This window comes from Penicillium taxi (assembly GCF_028828555.1).
Source record: "Penicillium taxi strain IBT 34144 chromosome Unknown utg000003l_segment0_segment0, whole genome shotgun sequence".
NCBI lineage: Eukaryota > Fungi > Ascomycota > Eurotiomycetes > Eurotiales > Aspergillaceae > Penicillium > Penicillium taxi.
The window spans coordinates 983,730-1,005,805 of NW_026643205.1; the positions used below are offsets into that span (position 1 = coordinate 983,730).

At 45.5% G+C, this 22,076-nt stretch overlaps 8 protein-coding genes across 8 annotated transcripts; 6 read left to right on the plus strand and 2 right to left on the minus strand.

Annotated features, from left to right (window-relative positions):
• Window positions 1–2,044: 2,044 nt before the first annotated feature.
• N7495_003852 (putative toxin biosynthesis protein) lies at window positions 2,045–3,574 on the plus strand (the record flags this gene model as incomplete). Its single annotated transcript, XM_057206503.1, has 4 exons — window positions 2,045–2,239; window positions 2,315–2,453; window positions 2,515–2,623; window positions 2,686–3,574. 4 exons carry the CDS (start codon window positions 2,045–2,047, stop codon window positions 3,572–3,574), a joined length of 1,332 nt encoding a protein of 443 aa, XP_057064183.1.
• An 815-nt stretch (window positions 3,575–4,389) lies between these two features.
• On the minus strand, window positions 4,390–5,597 carry N7495_003853 (ceramidase; the record flags this gene model as incomplete). The annotated part of the gene is made up of 4 exons (XM_057206504.1): window positions 4,390–4,573; window positions 4,665–5,170; window positions 5,229–5,429; window positions 5,508–5,597. The coding sequence occupies 4 exons, from the start codon at window positions 5,595–5,597 to the stop codon at window positions 4,390–4,392; spliced, it is 981 nt and encodes a 326-aa protein (XP_057064184.1).
• Window positions 5,598–6,247: 650 nt separating this feature from the next.
• Window positions 6,248–7,303, plus strand: N7495_003854 (putative mitochondrial carrier protein; the record flags this gene model as incomplete). Its single annotated transcript, XM_057206505.1, has 2 exons — window positions 6,248–6,302; window positions 6,375–7,303. The coding sequence occupies 2 exons, from the start codon at window positions 6,248–6,250 to the stop codon at window positions 7,301–7,303; spliced, it is 984 nt and encodes a 327-aa protein (XP_057064185.1).
• Window positions 7,304–12,754: 5,451 nt separating this feature from the next.
• Window positions 12,755–14,543, plus strand: N7495_003855 (uncharacterized protein; the record flags this gene model as incomplete). Its single annotated transcript, XM_057206506.1, has 4 exons — window positions 12,755–13,002; window positions 13,064–13,262; window positions 13,320–13,521; window positions 13,585–14,543. 4 exons carry the CDS (start codon window positions 12,755–12,757, stop codon window positions 14,541–14,543), a joined length of 1,608 nt encoding a protein of 535 aa, XP_057064186.1.
• Window positions 14,544–15,355: 812 nt separating this feature from the next.
• On the minus strand, window positions 15,356–15,622 carry N7495_003856 (uncharacterized protein; the record flags this gene model as incomplete). Its single annotated transcript, XM_057206507.1, has 1 exon — window positions 15,356–15,622. One exon carries the CDS (start codon window positions 15,620–15,622, stop codon window positions 15,356–15,358), a length of 267 nt encoding a protein of 88 aa, XP_057064187.1.
• Window positions 15,623–17,810: 2,188 nt separating this feature from the next.
• Window positions 17,811–18,307, plus strand: N7495_003857 (uncharacterized protein; the record flags this gene model as incomplete). Its single annotated transcript, XM_057206508.1, has 2 exons — window positions 17,811–17,822; window positions 18,056–18,307. The coding sequence occupies 2 exons, from the start codon at window positions 17,811–17,813 to the stop codon at window positions 18,305–18,307; spliced, it is 264 nt and encodes an 87-aa protein (XP_057064188.1).
• Window positions 18,308–18,848: 541 nt separating this feature from the next.
• Window positions 18,849–19,409, plus strand: N7495_003858 (uncharacterized protein; the record flags this gene model as incomplete). The annotated part of the gene is made up of 2 exons (XM_057206509.1): window positions 18,849–19,019; window positions 19,095–19,409. The coding sequence occupies 2 exons, from the start codon at window positions 18,849–18,851 to the stop codon at window positions 19,407–19,409; spliced, it is 486 nt and encodes a 161-aa protein (XP_057064189.1).
• Window positions 19,410–20,381: 972 nt separating this feature from the next.
• N7495_003859 (uncharacterized protein) lies at window positions 20,382–20,885 on the plus strand (the record flags this gene model as incomplete). Its single annotated transcript, XM_057206510.1, has 2 exons — window positions 20,382–20,417; window positions 20,607–20,885. 2 exons carry the CDS (start codon window positions 20,382–20,384, stop codon window positions 20,883–20,885), a joined length of 315 nt encoding a protein of 104 aa, XP_057064190.1.
• Between the last annotated feature and the right edge of the window lie 1,191 nt (window positions 20,886–22,076).

Consider the following 22,076-nt stretch of genomic DNA (forward strand, 5'->3'; position numbering starts at 1 on the left):
AGAGCTACAAAAGTGGAGGCAAACAATACTCGGCCTTGTTTCAAAACAGGGACAGAAAGGGGGGAGAATGTGGGGCGGAACAGATGTTCCGGTTGGTTGGGTGTTAAATATTGTAGGGAGCAGCGATAGATAGAATAGAATGGAGGGAGGAGGGAAAGAAGTATGGACGATAAAGAGGGCGAGATCAGGTAACTATTTTATGTTGGGCGGGTCGGAGATTACGTTATGGCGTATCAGGGCGCTAACCCATAAAAGGCAAAACTGACTAGGTCCGCACATTACCTCCAAAATCTATCCCAATCCCTACACCTCGATCCGAAGGACCAGTGTTTCAGTGATGATGACTCAACAGATACTTCTGAGACCGCTTTGTCTTCTTCATACATTTATCTTGTCTGATCCATTAACTTTCTGTATTCCATCATTCTACCTTCAGAAAGTACAATCCTCCTGTACATAACTCCCCCCAAGTACCAGCACTTTCTGCGCGGAGCTCGGGTGGATTTTGTGCATTATGGAATGTTGTTTTTTGTCGTTAGTATATTGAACCAGTGGGTATATGGAAACGATAGGAGAAGATATTTGAAGAAGCTAGGGTTCAGTGAAAGACTTTAAAGGCAAGTCTGAGCTGATTACGACTGGTCTTCAAAATAAATCTACCCATCTACCCTGTTACATATCTACACAATTTCCAGACTCGAAGCAATAATATTATCATGAGTCTGTTTATGACTTGCTTGGTTATATGGCTAGAAGAGATGACTATGAGTGTCATGACAAGATATTGGCTCCTACTAATCCAACACCAGGAAAATGAGCTGCATGTATCGATTGAAAACCTTATAACTCGAAATTTATGGAAAAAAAAAAGAAAAATTTGAGGGAAAAGACCAGCGCTGATGCTGAAAAAGTTTCCCGTCAGACAAAAGCAGAATGACGATTGCTGCGGTATCAGCTGGGCGTCTTTGGCCGGCGAAGGGAATTGGGGCGTAGGAAAGATCTCTTTCAGATGCCCGGGTTCGTTTCCTAGGCAAGCGGGGGCACAGCTAATATGATTTGAAGGCTTCCAGATTAATGATAAAAAAAAAAAGCCTCATCATTGATGGTTGATGAAGGCTAATGAAGCTAAAAGCAGAACAGAGGTCCACTTGACCTTAAATACCCACCAGGGGACTTAAGAGTTGTTAGGTCCACTAATTTCTTAGACCCCTCAGAGACCTGATAGTAGCTGCGTATTCTGTACCCGAGCCTGGAAGTATAGAAGCTCAATAGTTTATTCGGGGCTTTATTTATCAACCGAATGACTTCAGTAGTTGTCGAATCTACGACCTATATGGAGTACAGATAGAGCAGTTTGTTCTACCACTAGATAATAGTATTTCATCCGGAATGTACTGATAACCGCGATCTACCTCTAGTTAGTTACAGTACCTAAGTGATTAGTCATATTCAGTGACTTCGGAGTTGTTGTCTTTGATATGGAAATTTGAAACATGTATTTGCCTCTGCTTTGTTAGGTGTCAGAATACCCCAGATTAGTTGGTTAGCAACTGTCCACGAGTCAATTCAATGTGGCAGAATTGGGGCAGAAGCATGTACCCATGTATCGGTTTAACGTTCGGGCCCGGGAATATCTGGTAAAAAATATGACGCTCCCAGAGGGGCTCGAACCCTCGACATTGCGGTTAAAAGCCGCACGCTCTACCAACTGAGCTATGAGAGCTTTCTGATATAAAAGTTGATGCCAAGCTTTTATGAGGCTTAGCGGAGACACTAAACCTCTTTTTAAAGGCGGTATAGATTGTGGCAAAAAAATGAAAGTGGGTCCCGGCAGTTGGGGAAAACTTAATGCCACTCGTCAAAATAACGAGCCTCGGTTCATTTGACTAACACCGAATCTAGTATAATTTACGTGGGGAAGCTCATCTCTGGGGAAATTTGCTATTTATTTACACTCAACATCTATTACCTTAGACTGGTCCTTTCTAAGACGTATTGCTTGTGTTCAACAGCTCAAGATAAAGCCAGTCTTGAACTCAGAACCATGTCGTCTTCCCCATTTCGTATCCTCGAGCATGTGGTACCTTGCCAGCATCTCCGCGAATACCCCGGTGCAACAGCTGAGGATCAAGAACAGCCTTTGCATCTGGCTGTGAAACAATACATCCCGCTGGATAATCCGAATCCCAAACCGGGTGATGTGACTATCCTTGCTGCTCACGCAAATGGCTTCCCCAAGGTATGTCAAAGGGACAAATCATTGCTCATCCATTGGCAATCTCCTTTGGTAGCATGGGACTTATCAATTTAATAGGAGCTATACGAGCCTCTCTGGGAGGAAATCAATGCCCGGTCTAAAGAAGCTGGGTTTCGGATCCGAAGCATCTGGATGGCCGATGTAGCACAAGAAGGAGAGAGCAGCGTTATCAACGAGGACTCTCTGGGGAATGACCGTACGAGCCTGTAAACTCCGTAAAAACCACTGGGACATGAAATGCTAATTTTCCAATACAGCTAGCTGGTTCGACCATCCCCGAGACCTTCTCCATCTGGTGAACGTCAAGCGAGCAGAAATGCCCCGGCCTATTGTTGGAATCGGGCACAGTATGGGCGGCGCACATCTGTTAGTTCCCGAATAAGATGCAACCATACAGCAGAGTCCTTACTGACTTCATTTCTGCGTAGCACACAGCTAAGCTTGATGCACCCCCGATTGCTACATAGCCTTGTGCTCCTTGACCCTGTCATCCAACCTCAAACAACCCAATTAGACACCATGAGCCTTCTAGAAAATAAACGCCGCATCGCCCACACTACTCAGCTTTCCACTCACCGTCGTGATCTGTGGCCATCGCGCCAGGCCGCCGCAGAGAGCTTCAAGCGCAGTCCGTTCTACCAAGCCTGGGATCCGCGCGTCCTAGACCGTTGGGTCCAATATGGCCTGCGCGACCTACCAACAGCTATCCACCCATTAGACGAAAAGACCAGTACTGAGAAGAAAAGCAAGCCAGTGACATTACGCACCCCTCTCCACCAGGAAGTCTTTACCTTTTCACGACCAAACTACAGTCACATACCGGGGAGTAGCCAGCCCGTCAACAGAGTAACGCACCCAGACCTAGACGCAGACCATCCACATAACCATCCCTTCTATCGGCCCGAGCAGTCACGGATATTCGCCCAGCTACCCCACCTCCGCCCAAGTGTGCTGTACATTTTCGCCGGCAAGTCCGACATGTGTCTGCCAGAGATGCGTGCAGCGAAGCTTACTACTACGGGAACGGGCTTGGGCGGTAGTGGCGGTGTTGCTTCAAGTCGAGTACGTGAAGTTTTCCTAGAAGATTTCGGCCACTTGCTCGCCCAGGAGGCTGTGAATGAATGTGCTGATGCTGCTGTTTGCTGGTTGGGGCCGGAACTGAGACGTTGGCGGGATGAGGAGGAAAACTTTCGCTCGAGGTGGAATAAGAAGAGCAAGATTGAAAAGATGACTATTGATGCGGAGTGGTTGAAGCATGTGCCTGCTCCAGCTCGTCGACCTAAGAAAGAGGGAAGTAAGACTGACTCCAAGCTGTAACATTCCTGGGTGTTATATTACAAAGGACCGGTAATTATAATCGTACATGGCCTGGATACGAAGCAATTAACTGAGACAAGAAGACCCAACCTTTTTTGGGGGGACAGAAGTAAAATTATGGAGCACCTCCCCGTTCTTTGGGGAGTCTATTGTACTACAATGAAAACTGTATTGGTTTGGCTTTTTTTCCTATAATTTTTTCAAGTAAGATGGTTTGTGAAGTTATTGTATTTTCAACATGTTGGAGGGTTTACGAGTTTTCCTCGTTGAGTTGCCGAGTCAATATATATATACTCTATCAGGTACAGTAGGAGTTTTGGCCTTCGTATAGTACTTTTGATGGATTTGTTCCCTTTCTATTTTTTTGCAAGGTCAAGCGATCGATTCGGATTATCATCAAAATGTGCTCTTTTTGACTTATGGCAATCTAATCTGTACTGGTAACCTTGTAACTATAATACCATCTCAATGTAATCTTATGGTTTACTATCAGCTACATCTGTACCAATGAAGCCGGCAAGTTGATTCAAAGCAACCTTCGAACCTAATAAAGCTTGAATTTATTCAGATGAAATAGGACGTACTGTTAAAATATGCTGAATGAGAATATATGAGTAATATCTATGATAATAGAAATTTCGTCACTAGGACGAAACGTGTTCGAAGAAAAGCTTCGAGAGCGTCTCCCAAGGGAAAGGACAGAATAAAATGAACAAGGCTTTAAGAGATAAATAGTATTCAGCAAGTCTAAGTCGAGTTCTGCTGGCAACGTCCACCTACCAGGCAAGTTGTACGAGGAGAAGTCGGCCGACTATTCAAATCGACTTCTTAGCCTGGGTAACCACATCATCAGATGTAGGGGTAATCCGAACGATGTCAGGAATATTCCAGATGCGTTCCCAGCGCAGTTGGTACTGATCCTGTTTCTTGTTCAGGCAATGGCGCAACCAAATACCCCAGACGATATAAAAGTATGCACCGATACCAGTCATGATATGCCTATAAAGCCAAAGAGAAAAAAGGTTAGCGCCGCAAATACAAACAAAGCAAAGCAACCCCAGAAAGTTAACTGCAAGGGGAAATAACATACCACCAGCCATGTCCCTCTAAGAAAATGCCCCACGGTAAGCCCACCTGTCGTCGCCATTGGCGGAACTGCGAGCAAAACACTCTGTCCATGCCCCAGACGAGAAACCCTCCGAGAAACATACTGAGTCCGTATATCACCATGAACCACATTGTCTTGAGGATCTTGGTGTCTCGTTCATTCTCGTAAGTTTGGCGTTCTTTGGTTGGTGCACTTTCCCAATTCCTCTGTCGGGCCAGAAGGTCCTCCTCTCGAGTTCCACGCCATTTGGGCCGCAGTGTATTTTCCATAGTATGCATGCTTTTCAAAACCACAATAGTAGTCAAGAGGGCATACGCATTCTGGTGGAACACTGGATTCTGAAGGTAATGGTAATAAAGCGTGATGAAAACGGAGAGGAAGGTCAAAGAAAGGCCTAGAGCCACTCGGAATCTCAAGGATCTATTGTATGCGAAGGAGGCATAGCACATCAGGCATGTGGTGTAGATCATTGAAAGCTCATCAACTAACTGCATGGGATCTACAGGTGTGTGGAGTACAACGGTTAGTCTGCATCTTTTCTATCACCTGGAAAGACTTGCATTTGAGTGTGGAGTGGAATAAGAAACTGCCAAAGCCCACAACCAGGTAGCCAAGGAATGCCACAGTGAAAATCTGGTCATGTTGATTACGACGGCAACTTATGATGCCCTTGATACCCAGCCACATAAACATCAAATTGGTGAAAGAATTGACTATTTCCGCAGAGTAGATCGTGACATAATAATCCTGATTGGAGCCAGATGAGTTTAGTTCAAATCCACTTTATTTACGTTTGTAGAGTATTTGGTTTGTGGATATACTCACCTCTTCACACCAGTTTAAAGTCGATGTAACGGGGCTCCAGAATCCATCCCGGGAGAGAGGATACTGAATAGAGGGTAAGAACCACCGCATGGTTCAGGTTGCTGAGAGAGGTGTGAGGAGGAGAGAATGAGGGATGGAGAGAGATAAAGAGGTGGAGGCTAGTACTAGGCCATATGACGTCGATCAGTAAAGCAATTGTGGGCCGTTTATTGGCTGCCGCAGAACTCCGTTAGATATTGGAGTTGTTTCGGAGGCCGTAGTTCACTAATAATTTACTATTATCTTGAGTATTTTTTATATGGTGAAAATGTCTTAATTTAAAATAGACATTCAATCGCAATTTGCTGGGAATTCTTTTTGTTTATGTTGTGCTTTCCGGAATGAGGCTGACCCGTCAAGTCCGTTACAGGGCTTATCGATATCGATCAAGCTTAACTAGATGCATCCAAACCTGACAACCCGCATCAGCCAGCCAAAATCCTGATATATGACAGTAGTCCAACTTCTCCTACCTGGAATTGACATATTGTTTACCTGGATTGTTGCCCTTGCGCTTCTTTTCATCTGATCAGATCCCTGCCAACGAGTTTCTTCGCCGAATGCGCTGAGATCAAAATCTCGATTCCGCGACGTTCATAAGCTTCGATCCGGCATCGAGCCTGCTCACATACTGTTATACAGCCCCGAGGTCTTTCAAAATCACACCGACTGGCTAGCCATATAAGCCTCAAACCGGAGCCATGTCGAATAATGGCGCGTGTGTCGTGCCGCAGGTGAAAACAGGCACCTCAAATTGTAGGTCGACAGCCAAAAAGCCGTTTTCTGGAGACTATCACAGCTTGAACTAACATCATGTCTCAATGACAGCCTCCAAAAACATATTCCACTTCACTGCGGGTCTCTGTTCCGGCCTCACCTCCGCAGTCCTCCTCCAACCCGCCGATCTCCTCAAAACCCGCGTCCAACAATCTCAACAATCCCTTCTCCCAACCCTCAAAAACATCCTCGCCTCTCCCCATCCAATCCATAGCCTATGGCGTGGTACACTCCCCTCAGCACTACGCACAGGTTTTGGATCAGCTCTCTACTTCACCAGCCTTAATTCCCTCCGCCAAACAGTTGCCCAAAGTTACGCACCCATAGCGCTCTCAGGTCCATCATCTGCCAAATACAGCTCAGCGCTCCCAAAACTCTCCAACACCGCAAATTTAGCGACGGGAGCTGTCGCCCGTGTAGCAGCCGGCTTCCTAATGATGCCCGTCACTGTACTGAAAGTGCGCTACGAATCCGACCTGTATGCCTACCGCAGTTTATACGGCGCAGGCCGGGACATTCTACGAACAGAGGGCCTGCGCGGTCTCTTCGCCGGGTTCGGCGCCACTGCAGCTAGAGACGCACCCTACGCCGGTCTATACGTTCTCTTCTACGAGCAGTTGAAACGACGACTCGCTTCAATGACGGCCACGGGCACAAACAGCGATGGAACACCGCAAGGCAGCGCCTCATCCTCGTCTATAAACTTTCTGTCTGGTGGCTTAGCTGCTGGTCTGGCCACGGCTATTACCAATCCTTTTGATGCAGTGAAGACCCGACTGCAGCTTATGCCAGCCAAGTATGGTAACATGGCCCGCGCTGTGCGCCTGATGGTGCACGAGGACGGTATGCGCAGTCTATTTGGTGGTTTGGGGCTTCGTATTACCCGCAAGGCTCTGAGCTCTGCTCTTGCTTGGACAGTTTACGAGGAGCTTATCTTACAGGCCGAGAAGCGGTGGGCGAAAGATAATATAAGTCTATAAATGACCGTGTTTAGACTTTTGTACGATATGCAATCAGAATGATATGGAAGTGAGAGTCAAGTTTTGTAAAGGTTTGTAGATTTGTTGGCTGATTCGCTGGATTCGCTGGATTCGCTTTTGTACGTATCATAGGAGTGCCACTTCGAGGTCGCAGCATTCAAAGGTCACGAGTAGTGATCACTTTGGGTCGTGTCAGCCGGCAGCGTCATAAGCTACCGTCATAATTTGCAAGATCTGGATGTTCAGGTTAAGAATTTAAGAATTATGGTGATTAGAGCTTCAAAGGTCGTTGCTCGGTCCCCTTGAAGCGAAGAGAGCATATGGGTCAGCGTGCACCATGGGAGTCTTAAGACTCGAAGAATTTGTTGAACCTTCAAAAAGCCGGGGAATGAAGAGGACTTATTGATGTAGCGATGTGGCATGGCACGGGGAGGACCGACGACAGTGGCGAGCAGCCACTAGATCCAATAATACATTCTCAAGTAGGGTAGATATGTGAATATAAACTCGGTTGAATCTAATATTTAAGGCTATATACAATCTCCTCTCCAACCTCGAATCACTGACTCAAGAATTGATGAAAAAATAGAATCCATAAATGGATTTATGTGTGCCAAAGAATGCGCCTGCCAAAGACCCGAAAGCCGTTGGACGACCTGATCATCCACGTAGTGCAATGTGGAGACCGAGTCGTGGTTAAACTGCATACTTGAGCGCAGCCACCCAAACAAGGTAAGTATGAAGAAGAAAAAAAAAGGAGAGGAACTGCGGCGGGAGGGGAAGGCCTTATAAAGGATCCCAGGACTAAGCGAGCTGAGTAATATAACCACGTGATTGTTTGTTAAAATAAGGAGATTGTTAAACGGACTGTCTGCCTTAAGGATCAGGCATTATATACTAACTTACACACCGCTTGACCGCCTTTCTTATAATATTTACAAATATCTCCCAAGTCTCAATTCTTCCTTTTCTATTTTCCTTACAAACGGCATATTCTGCTCCAATTTTACAATAGATTATAACTCTGATCCTGATTTTATTCCTGAGACGGAGCCAATTTCTCCTGATTCGGCGCCAAATATACTGATTCCTTCTCTCCTTATATTCCCATTACCTCCACTTGATCAGGTTTTCCAAACTACTGGTGAAGGAAGATATGCTATCAATATATTCGCACGGAATCATGGATATGCTATGGTAAACCTTCGCTCAAAAAAAGCAAGAAGGGGATTATCAAGGAATGAAATCATATGCTTCAATTTTGTGATTTGAAGCCAAAATATGCTTCGGTTTTATAATTCAAGTCTAATTTACCCTATTCCTATAATTGAGACTGTACAGCTTCGATGTGACCGTGGCCGGGAATCTAAATCTTGGACTACAGCACGTCAACGACAGACTACAACCCTAGCTAATGGGTGCCCATTCGGCATCTCTCTGCGGCTTAATATTTAGACTAATGTGAAGGGCTAAAGCTAATATTATTCAGAACCAGCTAGCACAAACTGTGTACACTCAAGGGATATAAAAGAGTCGGCGTGGAGTCGAGGATGGAAGGTCCTCAAGATCACGTGATATTACTGCAGTAAAAAGTGGATAGGCACCATGATTCATTTGGCGGAGCTCGTTACGATTGACGTATTTATATGTATGGAACTAGGCTATAATAGGTCCACTAGAGTAAATTTGGCTAGCGTGTAAAGTGGATCCTACCTTTGTACATAGTAGTTTCCTTATGCTCCAGGAAGATTTTCCCAACATCATCTTCACATTCTCATTTACATTTCCACCTCTGGTAAATAACTTAGTGGAAGAACAGTCCAATCATCTCTGACATTTCCGATCTTCTATAGTACTCTTGTGTCCCTGCAACGCCTTTTGTCCTCGTGCCGTCTCAGTCATGCCAACGAAACCCACGGGCTCGGAGAGCGTGCCTAGCGGATAAACACTACATGAGTTCTCCAAGGAGTTAGAAAGCGCCGTGCAAGGGGCCATCAACCCAAATTGGGTCACGAAACGAACCTCGGTCTTGGCCCACCTCCCTTCTTCAGAGAAAATGTGCGTCCGCTGGCTCTCCGGCCCCTGCCTGCCAACCGTGACCAGGGCCAGAACTATGGGCCGAATAAGTAGTTAGTTAGGTTTTCCAGTATGTGTCGAGCGTTATGATTGTCAGAATGAGGATATCGATAAGTCATAGCTTTGGTGTATCAATATGAATCCTCTTTTGATCCTTCAATATTTTCTTCAGAGTAAAAATCAATGACAAGTATAAATCCACGTTGAACGGCAATCTTCTAGAGATCTTCGAAATCAGACATCTTGGAACGAGGACGCCCAGAAGGTGCTCGAAACCGGATAACACAAGTTTCGCAGACACAAATTAATCCATTCAACACATCAAATGCTGAATTAAACACCCGATTAAACGCACAATTCGATCCCCAATTGAATACCCAGCCTCCAGATTCTCCAATTAATCGATCAATCCACCGAGAACCATCATCATTTGAGTATACAACATCACAGGAAGGGGGAAGGAGTAAAGGAAGTGCAAGTGCTGCTTAGAATGCTGCTCATCGCGCCGGTGTCGCATATAAACGGGGGTTTGAAAGCATTCAGAGTGCTGACACCACTCAGAGTCCTTCTCAAAGACCTGTTCCGAGTCGGCGACGAGTTGAAGACCCTGACATAGAGTATTATATGTAAATATGTCAATAAAAGTGTTCCAAATGCTTCAAAACAAACATGTAACGCGAAACCATAAGATATAACTTTAAATATATAAACCAGAATATAAGACAAACTGAATACAGGAATAAATACAGAGATATAAAATTGAAGTTAAACTTGTGGTAGGAATAAGTCTGGCAGAATTATGGAATAACTATTAATCCTGATTTTAGGCAAAAATCAGGCAGCGTCCGTTTAGCCAGGGGCGTCGGTTTAACAATCTCCTAAAATAAAGGGGTGAGTCACATGACTGGTTTTTTGCTTGAAAATGTGATCTATCACCGCCTTTGTACCTCGCCTGCCGGGTCGTGTACCTTGCATATACATTCTACTCCTAAGTTGCTGCAGACCTGAAAATGATCAATAATTGAGTCTCCTTGTTTACACTCGTGAAAGTGGATTTCCAAGCTTGTGTGGGTCCTCTTCCCTATCTCATCCAGACGAAGGTTTTCATGAGGTAGTATAAGGTAGGATAGTTATCAATCTTAGACATTTACAGCGCTTACAGAGCGCGGTGTACGTTCCTGATGACTTGATTCGGTCAAAGTCCGTCTCAAGGTTTTCTTCTGGTCTCATATTCAGGATCAACCATGTGGTGAGCATTTTCAGTGCCATGGTTAAGAATGCCTTGATGAGTAGACTAGTAGACGCTAGAATCGATAGATTCCTCCCGTAGAGCTTAAGATGTACGAACAAAGTTTCAACCAGGGGGCGCCTCTCACCGCATCTACCTACTACATCTTAATCGATACGAAAAGTCTGTGCTTGCCCTACACTATTGAACGGGATCTCTTAATCTTATGTATTTTTCCATCTTCCGTCTCCCGTTTATCTCCACTTCCAAGGTTCATACTTGCACCTGCGACAGCGGATACGCCGTGGTGTGCATGGCACCTGCAGGATGCTAAAAAAGCCTGACACAATGGGAAACAGGAAAGAGATCGACTTCGGGATCATAATTAGTTATTGATTCTTGGCGAAGGGTGGATCTAGTGGATCTGAACTTGACCGCAACGGTGTGTACTAGTATTGTAGAAAGGCAACGGGCTTGAAATGGGTTTGAGTCAGGCAAATGATTTGTTTTTTTTCTAAGCCAACGGATTCAGGAAAGGGGGGTATTATTGGGTAATTCTGAATGGAGGAGACCACGCTGGACTATCATTGCTAGAAATGTTCCGATGATCGACTTCTGGAAGGTTTGGGTATCTATGGATTAGTGTTATATCCAAGGGAGAATGATGGAACCCACAACCTTGGAAGAGGAGGAAAAAGTATATAAAAGCCATGAAAGGAGACAAAAGTCGATGAGATGTTGCTCGTATAAAAAATAGGGCTGGTTGTGGACGGCTTAAGACACGGGACCAAGGTGGGGCAGAACTAAAGCGTCTGAATTTCCGATGTACACAGTACTACTCAGATAGACAACGAAAAGGGGAATAATTAGGGGGAATTAAGAGTTGAGCCAGGGTACTACAAATTCGTTGGATCCTGGAGGATTCTCGGGAGTAAGTGGTCAGTACAAAGTAGTGTATGAGGTCTGTGTACTGCAGTACAATGCCATGTCACGTTACTCTGGATATGATCAACAACGCCTTCGATTAGAGGGCATATGACGTGTAATAGATAGGAGTGGTGCAACATCACTGGCCAAGAGGAGTGTGTCGCCACGGATAGAGTTCTGAAGTATGAGGATTGTGGTCATGGGGTTTTCTTTGATCTGTGCTCTTTACACCGTTTCAGATCAACAAATCTGACGACATGCTTGACTCACTGATCATCATGCATTCAATGTGGAATAAGGGTTAGAGCACCTTATAACCTTGGTGAGGTGGAAGTGTTTCCCCTCGCAATATGAAGGTTGACTTTTTACTCCTTAATCCTTATTCCAAGGTAACTGAATGCGTGGAATAGAGAGACGTTATCAATGGATGAACGACGATCCATGATCCAATAGATATGAAACAAGGTAAAGACAAAAAGGTAAAAAGAAAGAGCGAAAAAAAAAAAAAGGAAAAAATGAGAGAAAAAATGTAAAAAACAAAATAAAAAATTACAAAGTATATAAAAATGATCGCGTGCGAGTGACTCAAATAGTAATTAAATTGAATGGGACTGAGCGCTTAACCGGTAAACAGTAAATTAGGGCAATTATAAATTAGGGGGCCGTTGATTCCCAGCTGCATTGACGATCTCAAGCTATTGGTGGTATGATGTACTAGGTATTTTTGTATTTTTATTTACCACATAGATGAAATGAGTCGAGCTACTTAGTAAACAAAGAATTCTATACAGAGTGAGAGTAAAGAAGTGAAAAGAAAAAAAGCAGAAAAAAAAAGAATATTATATCCCCTATCCATAAATCCATTATCCATTATCCATAGATCTTAACTTCTGGGTCCAAAAGTCACCCCTGAAGGCCCATTACATAATCGGTCCCACTCAGGCTCTGGACTGCAGTTCCTTTCCCTATTTGGGAATCAGCCTTCGACAGGTGTTCCCCCCTCCAACTACTTTTTTTTCGCCCTTCCCTCCCTTTTCCCTTTTTCCCCCCTCAAAGGAAAATACCCCCCCTTTTACTACGTGATACCCGAGCCTTTTACTGCTCTCCATTTCTGCTTCTTCAACCAAAGATACCCTCGATACCCATCCTGCTTTTTATTCTGAAGCTCAGCTTCTCTTTTTTTAATCGATACCCGCTTCGGCTTAATAACCCTTTTAATCATGTCTGACGTTCAGAAGCCTGTTGAGGAGACCCCCGCGGTTGTTCCTGCCGTCGAGGCTCCTATTGAGACTCCTGTTGAGCCTACAGCTGAGGCTCCCGTTGAGGAGACCCCTGTAGCTGCTGAGGAGACCACTGCTACTCCTGAGGTACCAGTTGAGGCCGCTGCTGAGCCCGTTGAGGAAGTGAAGGAGGAGATTAAGCCCGCCACTGAGGGTGTTCTCGGTTACAAGGCCCCTGGTCTGGTCAAGTGAGTTATTCAACTTTGCGACAACAACGCGCACACGGTTGCTAACAAGTTTGTCGCGTAGGGGTTTCCGTTTCGCCAAGCGCTTCTTCTACTTCCAAGACGAGCCCGTTGAGGCCAAGTCTCTGTCTACCTTCCACCAGAACGAGAAGCCCGCTGTTTCTCACCCTATCGCTGCCTGGGCCAGCCAGACCGGCAAGGGTCTCCTTTTCTTTGTCAAGCGCGCCGAGGACAAGGCTACCCCCGCTGGTATCTTCAACCTCGTAAGTTACAAATCCACGCGCTTATGCGATATGAGCATGTGACTAATCAATAAACAGGCTGAGGTCACCGAAGTCATCAAGGAGAGTCACAACGAATTCATCTTCAAGGTTTCTGGCCACAAGTACACCTTCCAGGCCTCCACCACTGCCGAGCGCGACAGCTGGTTCGTCGCTATCGAGGCTAAGGTCGCTGAGGCCAAGGCCGAGAAGGAGACCATCACCTCCAGCGAGGGCTACAAGGCTGAGTTCGAGAAGCTGAGTAAGTTTACCCCTATTATATCTCCACGTTCAAGTGGGGTTTAATATACTGATATTTCCACAGCCAAGCCCGCTGTTGCCGTCGCTGCTGTTTCCCCCGCCGCCAAGAAGGAGACTACCGAGGAGACCCCTGCTGAGGAGGCCGCCACTGAGGAGGCTGCTGCCACTGAAGAGCCCGCCGCTGAGGACAAGGCCGCTGCCACCAAGAGCCGCTCCCAGTCCCGCAAGCGTGTCAGCATCTTCGGCAAGGTCCTCGGCAAGAAGGAGGAGGAGAAGAAGGAGGAGGCCGAGGTCAAGGCCGCTGAGCCCACCGAGGAGACTGCTGCTGTTGAGGCTACCGAGGAGACCACTCCTGAGACCACCGTGGCTGCTGCTGAGGCCGCTCCTGCTGAGGAGGCCGCCGCCGAGGCTGAGGAGCCCGAGGTCGCTAAGGAGGAGAAGAAGGAAGAGAAGAAGAACAAGCGCTCTTCCATCTTCGGCAACTTCTTCAAGGCAGTCAGCCCCTCTCACGAGAAGACTGAGAAGGAGGCTACCGCCCCTGCTGAAGAGACCGTTGTCGCCAGCACCGCTCCCCAGCTCGAGAACCCCGTGGAGGAGACTGCTCCTATTGAGCCCGAGGTTGTCGCTGCCGCTGAAGTTGAGACCCCTGCTGCCGCTGAGACCTCTGCCGCTGAACCCGTGACCACCCCCAAGGACAAGTCTCGCCGCACATCTTTCTTCGGCTTCGGCAAGAAGGAGAAGAAGGAGATCTCCGACTCCGAGGCTGCTGAGGAGACCAAGAAGAACAAGCTTGGTGGTCTTTTCCGCAAGCCCAGCAAGGCTGTAAAGCTCCCCAAGGAGGAGGAGGCCGCTCCCGTTGAGGCCGAGGCCAAGACCGAGGAGACTGCTGAGACCACTGAGGCTGCCCCTGCCGTCGAGGAGACCCCCGCTGTCGAAGAGACCATTAAGGCCGTCGAGGCCTCCGTCGAGGAGCCCAAGAACGTTGAGGTCCCTGCCGCTACCCCCGTCCAGGCTGCGGCTTAAATGTCGTGACCTTTGGTCTGCAATCTCCCATTCCGACCCATGGGTCCGGATGGTGCAAATATGACTTGATACCACTTTGCTGCGTTTACTCTTTCATTTGAATTTTTTCCTCGCCCCTCTCATCCTTTCGATCTAGTTTCTCCTTGATCTGATCTGAAAGGGTGTCAATGAGATACCCGCTGTCGCTTGTTTTTACTTTTTTTTTTTTTCCGTTGATCGCCACCAAAAAAAGATCACCCAATAATCCGTCTGGCTTAAATCGGTGATCGTTCTCATTCTTTTACGACTTGCGTCCCGCAACCGAGATTCGATTCGCGACGTGCTTAATGCGTTACGTGGAGTGTCCCTGGACTAGATTGATACCTTGCCATTTCTGGTTTCGCGTTTTGCTTTCTCGCGTTCGATACCCTGGGCAAAAAGGGTGCTTTATTTGCTGTGACCCTGTGCTTTTCCCTGTGCTTTAACCCTGATCTATTGATGTTGGGTGGTCCTTGGCTCAATGCCCCTGTAATGTTGTTTACCCTTTGTTCCCGTCTCGTGCGGTCTATTCTACTAGTGGATGTGTCACATTCCGATAATACTTAATAGTATCTCAGTTTTGCGTTAAATCATCCAGAATACTGTAAATGTACCTAGCACAGGCAAACCTTTCCACCACTATGCCTTCAAGGCGCCACGAATCTAGTGGACTCGAAATCTGGAAATCTCCACGTCCTCAACATCACAACAGCCATACCACCACTTCTATCAAATTCACTCCGTATGTGGATCTGAATCAAACGGGCGGTACTTCAACAACCTGACAGAGCCATCTATGGACCGTGGTTCGTAGCGGAAATAAAATCCAAGCCCCATGGAGCGGAGTGTACGAATGTAGGGTGATGACAAGCTCGAAACTCGAACTTGAAGATGGAGGCGAAGGTGACCTGATGGCCTGTATAGTTGGTCCCGAGATCACAGTGAATCCTTTTCGGTCTGGTTGCATCACTAGAAGAACATTTCCAAGGCTGTGCACCTGTGGACACCTGCGCAGGTTTGTTACGCTCCTTTCCTTCTCGATAAAGCCAATCAGATACCATATAGGTCCACGTGTATGGATAAACTTACACTAACACCTACATGTTTCATATGGACTGCCTATTCATATATTCCTTTATGGTGCTAGTATCTAGCAAGCCAAGGCGATTTGGGTGTCTCTCTTCAAGTTGTTGATAGCCGTCCATCGATGAGGCCGCAGGGAATTTGCTCCCGAGTCCTAGGTATTATGCATACTGTCGCTATGAGATGATCAAATTGGCCCATTTCCTTCCAATTTTTGAATGTTACCTACCTAATAAGCTCAATTCATAACGGCCAAAGGGGTTGGTGATTATATGGAATCATCGGTGGAGGTTGTACCCGCTTCCAGGGCTGCGAGTATCCGCAAACACCGGGGCACCTGGACAACCTTGGAAGGGTCAACGAAAGAGTCTCCCGAGATTTCTTGAACCATAACTGATTTTTGCTCAACATCACCTGGACATGCGTGAAGGTAATATGTCTGCACTTCGAGTTCACACCCTGATTGATGTTTATACAATCTCGGACATCCTCATGGCTAGCAGACCTGGGCACCGTGATAAGAAAAGAAAAAAAAGGTGGTAATCACATTTATAGCACCGGTGTAGGGCCGTAGTTCGTGTCCAGTATGATTCTCCACCGAGTTTGATCTCAAATTTGTACCAACACAAGTCGTCCTACGTGACCTTTAATGTAGTAGTGAAATTCTGATATTTAGTTGAACAGCCTGCCGGCTCCTAGTTCAGAAAAACTAGTGATCTCGCCCCTTGTACCATAATATTATGGTTCTTTAGATCACCGTGGGTAAAAATAACGTGATAAGGTAAGTCCCCTATCATATAGGCTCGATTGAGTGCATGATTGTACTCTAAGTCCGACAGGAAGCCACCTGATCAAGTGGGCTATATAAGGTACTCATTAATGTCTACCTTTGAGTCAAATGGACCGGCAAAACAACTGGGAACGTGGACACTCTTTATTAAGGTTCCTTTGAAGAAACAAATTTTTTGCCCACCCCATGGACTTCACCATGCTCTTATGATTTTCAGGTGGCATTTAAGTTGCCCTAAATCTGAATCACTATCCTGATCCTTAAGGGTATCATAGACTCAGCCCAGTTTTCACCGGGCAGGCGAGTCATAGGAATCGAGACCGGTGCATAGGGTGTATTAGGATGCTCGCTATAGCATATCACCCTCAGAATCGGGAGACCTACCTTTCGTACAATTTGCATAGACAGCACTTCTTCGATCCGAGTACCATCAGACCATTCCAGAATCAATCAAAATAGAAGCTAAGCAATTTGATTATCATAGGGTACGCCAATCCAGTTGTAATAAGATCGAGAAAAGCGTCTAAGACATTCGTGTAAAGATCCCCAAAATCAGTACAGTCGTGGGTGCGTTGGCCCGGGAGTCGCTGGTATTTGGTCGCTGGAGCTTGGTCGTACGTTGTCTGGTATTAGCCAACTTTGAATTTTGGGCACATATGACTGTTCAAATGATGAAATCAGCCTGAAAAATGAATGGGAAGAGTAAGGTTGGAAAGAAGACTGGTACCAGCGCGTCGCGATTACTCTTATAATGCCGTAAGAGACGTAGCCAATTCTCTTTTGACCAACAGATCAAAGGAACAAGCTGATAAGCATCAGCTGATAGCAGCAAGGGACCCCGATCGAAGGGAAAGGAATGAGAGCAGTACAGTGTAAGATGTTAACGAAGAAACATGGTATGGTAATGTCGGGTATGCGCTAATTCGCGCCAAATGGTATTTCAAACATGAGTTGCGGTATTGACCATATAGTTCTTTATAGCAACCTTCTTATATATTTGAAAATGAGGAAATTATGAAGCAGGACTGAACGGTTTGAAGCTACAGTATGGAGCCTATCCTAAGCTGGAATTGGAATGGTATATGTCTTAGCCTAGGGTTCTAAAACGGACTTTTTTACGTGAAGCATGAAAATCAGTTTCGAGCTTAGGTATATCTCACTTCCGAGCTTTGATAAACTAAGAGAAAAGAAGCAAAGACCTGAAGTCTATTCTCTCAACAAACTGAGAGCAAACTTGTGAGGCGAGATGTTCATCTAGCTTCAAACTTTTCTTGGGACTAATAGAATCATTGTTCCTAGAAGCCATATGGAAGCTGGCCCATAAACAGACCGTGCAGTCCTAGGAGGCCGAGAAAATTTTGATCTGAGGAGCTATGATGAGAGGAAAGGTAGGTCTATATAGACTATGGAAGCGCTTGAAAATTGGGTATCGAATGCTAATGTTGAGCATTACTGCTGGACTTTCCATAAAGTCCTTATTGACTCAACCATAATATTAGCTAGACGACTTTGATATCTTTTTTCATAATCGAAAAAAAATGATTTTGCCAAGGCGTCCTATGCTGTAAGTTGCCTTTCAGCTAATAAATATCTCTAACTAATATATACGACAGATCAATAGCAGAACTACTCTCATCGTCAGAGCAGTCACAAGATCAAGCACACTATCCTACGTCTACTTATTCTCTCAAAAATGATGCAAGAAGAAAATGCGAAGGAGGCTGTGACTCGGGACCAGTTGCTCTCTCTTACTAGCCCACAAACAAGATTCTTTACCGGGGTCATTGGAGAGCATTCCAATAATGCCGGCAAGTTCACAGCACCCCTCGCAAAAGATATGCAGGCCACCACTACTATATATAAATCTCTATGAACTTGTGTCGTGTACCACTTCCTAAGCGAATGTAAGGGTACTGGTGCACTTCTACTGAAGGGTGCAGGTAACGATGAATATCATTGAAATAGCTGGTCAAAATAAACATTGGTTAAATGGAGATATCGTATTTTACACAATGGGTTCCTTGAATTAAGTGTAATTCAAGGATGCATCCAATCCCTGTCTATGCAACTCAAACTGTATAAACCAGTCAAAGCGAAAAAATAATTTTAAACGTCATCTTCGTGTCTTTCCACTCAAGATCTGCTTGTTCAATAACTTATCCTTTCTCTATGGCAGATCTGAACTTAGCCGAAGTTAGAACTAGATCCGCCTTTCTATCTTTGAACAACCCCTTTGATCAGTTGAAAGGCCCGCTTACGAGAAAATTAAAGCGTAGTCAATTTGGGGAACATTTTATGGTATTCTTGAAAGTTAAAGTCTTGAGCTACTCGAGCTTCGCATCTTTTGTACTAAAAATTGCCTTTCTGCAGAAGGATTCTCAACCTTGCAACATTTTTTGCCAGTATTATCTGTCATGCCTAAAGCCGCGACGAGCTCACGCAACTCAGTTGTGCCACCTCAGAGGGCTCATCGTAGATTGGCTGGAGCAGGAACACCTACTGCACATCCTGTTCGATCGCTACCAGCAGATATGGGAGACGATATCCCAACGATATCCCGAAGCCCACAACATCGCCAAGAAATCGTAAGTAGCGAGCTATAATTGCGAAGTCTACATATGCATATCAATATACAATATGTCAACTATCGGCGTCTCTAGACTTCCAATTCCACAAAGAAAGCTACGCTGGCTGCGATAAACAGCCCGAGAAAGGATTTTGATGTGGTCCATGCCAACTGCAAGGAAATCATCCAGAAAACTGAACAGTCTAACCGGACACTGGCAGATAGTATACGCAAGCAAGCGGAGAATTATAGCGAATGTCGAGCCCAGATGGTCGCTAATATCCGAGAATTCTCCGTCGACGAACAGAAGGCGATGGATAAAGCCTCAAGATTGGCAAACGAGGTTTCGCAACTCCAAGAGCGCCTAGATACTGCCATTTCGGATTATGAAAATCTTATATCCAGATAAGAAATGCAAAAGACTTTAGCTGGTGTTTTTACCGCCGCCCAAGGGTTTATGGGTCATTTGACAACGGCCATAGGCGACAATGAAAATACATAGCTCTCCAGTCAGCTACCGGCTTCTGATATCATTCAGGACACATGGGTTGACGCAAACTGAAGAGAAGCAAGACCTCATGTTTCCTCTATCGGACCCGCAAGGCCTTTCGCAATTTAACTCTTATGTTCATATGCCTTGAACTGGAGCATTTTTTGACAGCTTATAGTCGCAAAAGCTCATTCTATATTCCCCACATGATGTTATTTCTTCCCGTATCCGTTTCTAAGTTCCACAAATTCCACAAAAGCTATCTGAAATACTTACACCAGGAAGGGAATGACTAGTCACTTTGCACTGTTTAAAGAAAGGACCAGTCACCTGGGCATGCCCACTCCAATTTCAGATAACAGCACTGACCAGAGCTCAAAATCAAATGCCATAGTTGAAAAAAGTGGAATAAAAGAAGGCGCCAAAATTCTAAGACTATCAAGAGATCTGCCGGTCTATCAGAGACTCGCGTACAACGGTACCGAGGCTATTAGCAATTGTGGTTTTCTGGGCATGACAGCTACAATTTCAAGCTTTGAGCCCCCAAAAGAATTTTCAGAGGGTTTAAGCCCTTCTATCTTGTCGGCTCGCTCGCTCGAAATATTCATCCTCTTCTCGAAACCGGTCCGCATTCATTATTCACTAACACTTCAAGAATATATGGCTTCCATGTCATATATATATAGGAGATTATTGGTTTGGCATTCGCTTATCTGACAGTGAGCACCTTCTATTCACGCGAATGGGATTACATTTTCCGTACTCATGGTAGGCCGGTCGTTTCCCGAAAGGATTTGGGAATTCTGGCATTAACAGCAGCTGAAACATGCCTCAAGTTCTGTAACCGAGCTGGAGTATTGAACGATGCTGTTAGTTGGTTAGTTCAAGAACATGGCTGGCTTACAACTCTCGTTCACGGAGACAGGGGTAAGTGGTGTGAGCTATAGAAATAGTAAGGAAATAATACTAATCTGCTCCAGACTATCGCTCCTGGAGAGCTGTAGGAGATATTTCAACCGTCGTTTTCACTCTTGGTCTTAATCAGCCTGCGTCAATGGATGACGCACCCTTCTGGCTCTCCGAAATGCGAAAGCTGCTGATGAGAATAGCTTACAGCATGGACAAGCAAATAGCGATATTTTTGGGAAGACCCCACGTGTCAGCTGGCGATATTGTAACTTCTCATTGCCTCTGGGTCTAGATTTCGAGGAACTGAACGCGGAGCCTGGTGTCCTTGATGCTTCACTCAGTAAACTTGACTCAAATGGTTGGGATACCACTGGCTCAAATGGGCTACTCATGCGTGCGGTCCTATTAATGAGCCCCGTGCGGAAGAGTATCCTGGGGTTATCACTTAGCCAGCAGGCTGAAGATTTCGAGGGGAAAATTGAGTAATACCGTTCTGTCCATTATTCGTATATATTTCCTGCTAACCTATCAAAGAGAGATACTAGAGCAATCCAAACAGGCCTGGGCCAGTTTACCTTCATTCGTTCGCACGAAGTATCACTTTGAGTCATTATCACCAAACTTGAAACTCACTGAAAGCATATACCTCCAATTAGAATTGGATCATATTTTTGATAAGTTTCTACCCCTCCGAATACGCTCAAAAAGCTCAACGAGAGGTCTCTAGTTCTTTTCTGGGTCTCTCGTGATTTGATGATTAAGGTCTTGCTAATTACTAACTCTCGAATTCGGGTTGGGAATCCGTATGTTGAAGTTGTATGGGCTGTATGTTAACCCCTCCCCCAGTCCCTTCCATTGTGTCCGTTACCCCTTGCTCATCTGAATCAAGATTTCATTTTATTGTCTACCTTCATCTGGTGTTCTTTCACTTGAACTTCTCCGTTGGGAGTAGTTATCAACAGAAGAACCTAATCCGCCTCGATTGCCATGACGCCATTTTTCTGATCAAAGGTGATTCAGGATCTCGGTATCCTAACATCTCATCTTGAAACAATCATCCAGCCCTCTAACGGTAATTACTCTATATGCCAGGAAGCCCGGGGGACTATTCAGCGCATACTAGACCTTGTACTATCACCAAGGCCTGTTCAAGCCGCAGCTCCAGCCACACAACCGAGTCCAACAGTGTCGAATCTACAGCTTCCAAACAATACGGATTCCACAGATAGCACCTTCCTAGACTTCAACCATTATATCACACATCTGGACAATTGGCAATCAGAGCTGCAAAATGGATTGGACATGTTGTATTATTAACATTAGAGAGAGAAATTGCCATTTATGAAGGGGAAGACTACTCAGACCCCTAGAAATTTTTGAAGGGAGCACAAAATCATAGACCTTTATGAATCAATGAAATACATAGAGTGATGAGGTAGGCCTCGAGTTGAACCTGTGACGCCGTAGTAATTAACATCTTCATCTTTCTAAATACCTAGCCTATGATACAGTATGAAGGAGAAAGCGGTCTGCAGAGGCAGAATCAAGTACCATTTATCTAGAAGCTGTGATAGTTACAGAATGCACCTTTACACACCTCCTCACTTTTTGAATCCCTACTCTGACTGAGCTTTCCCTCGTGGTTGTGGTTGGTTTTTCCTAGCTGAATCGACCTGC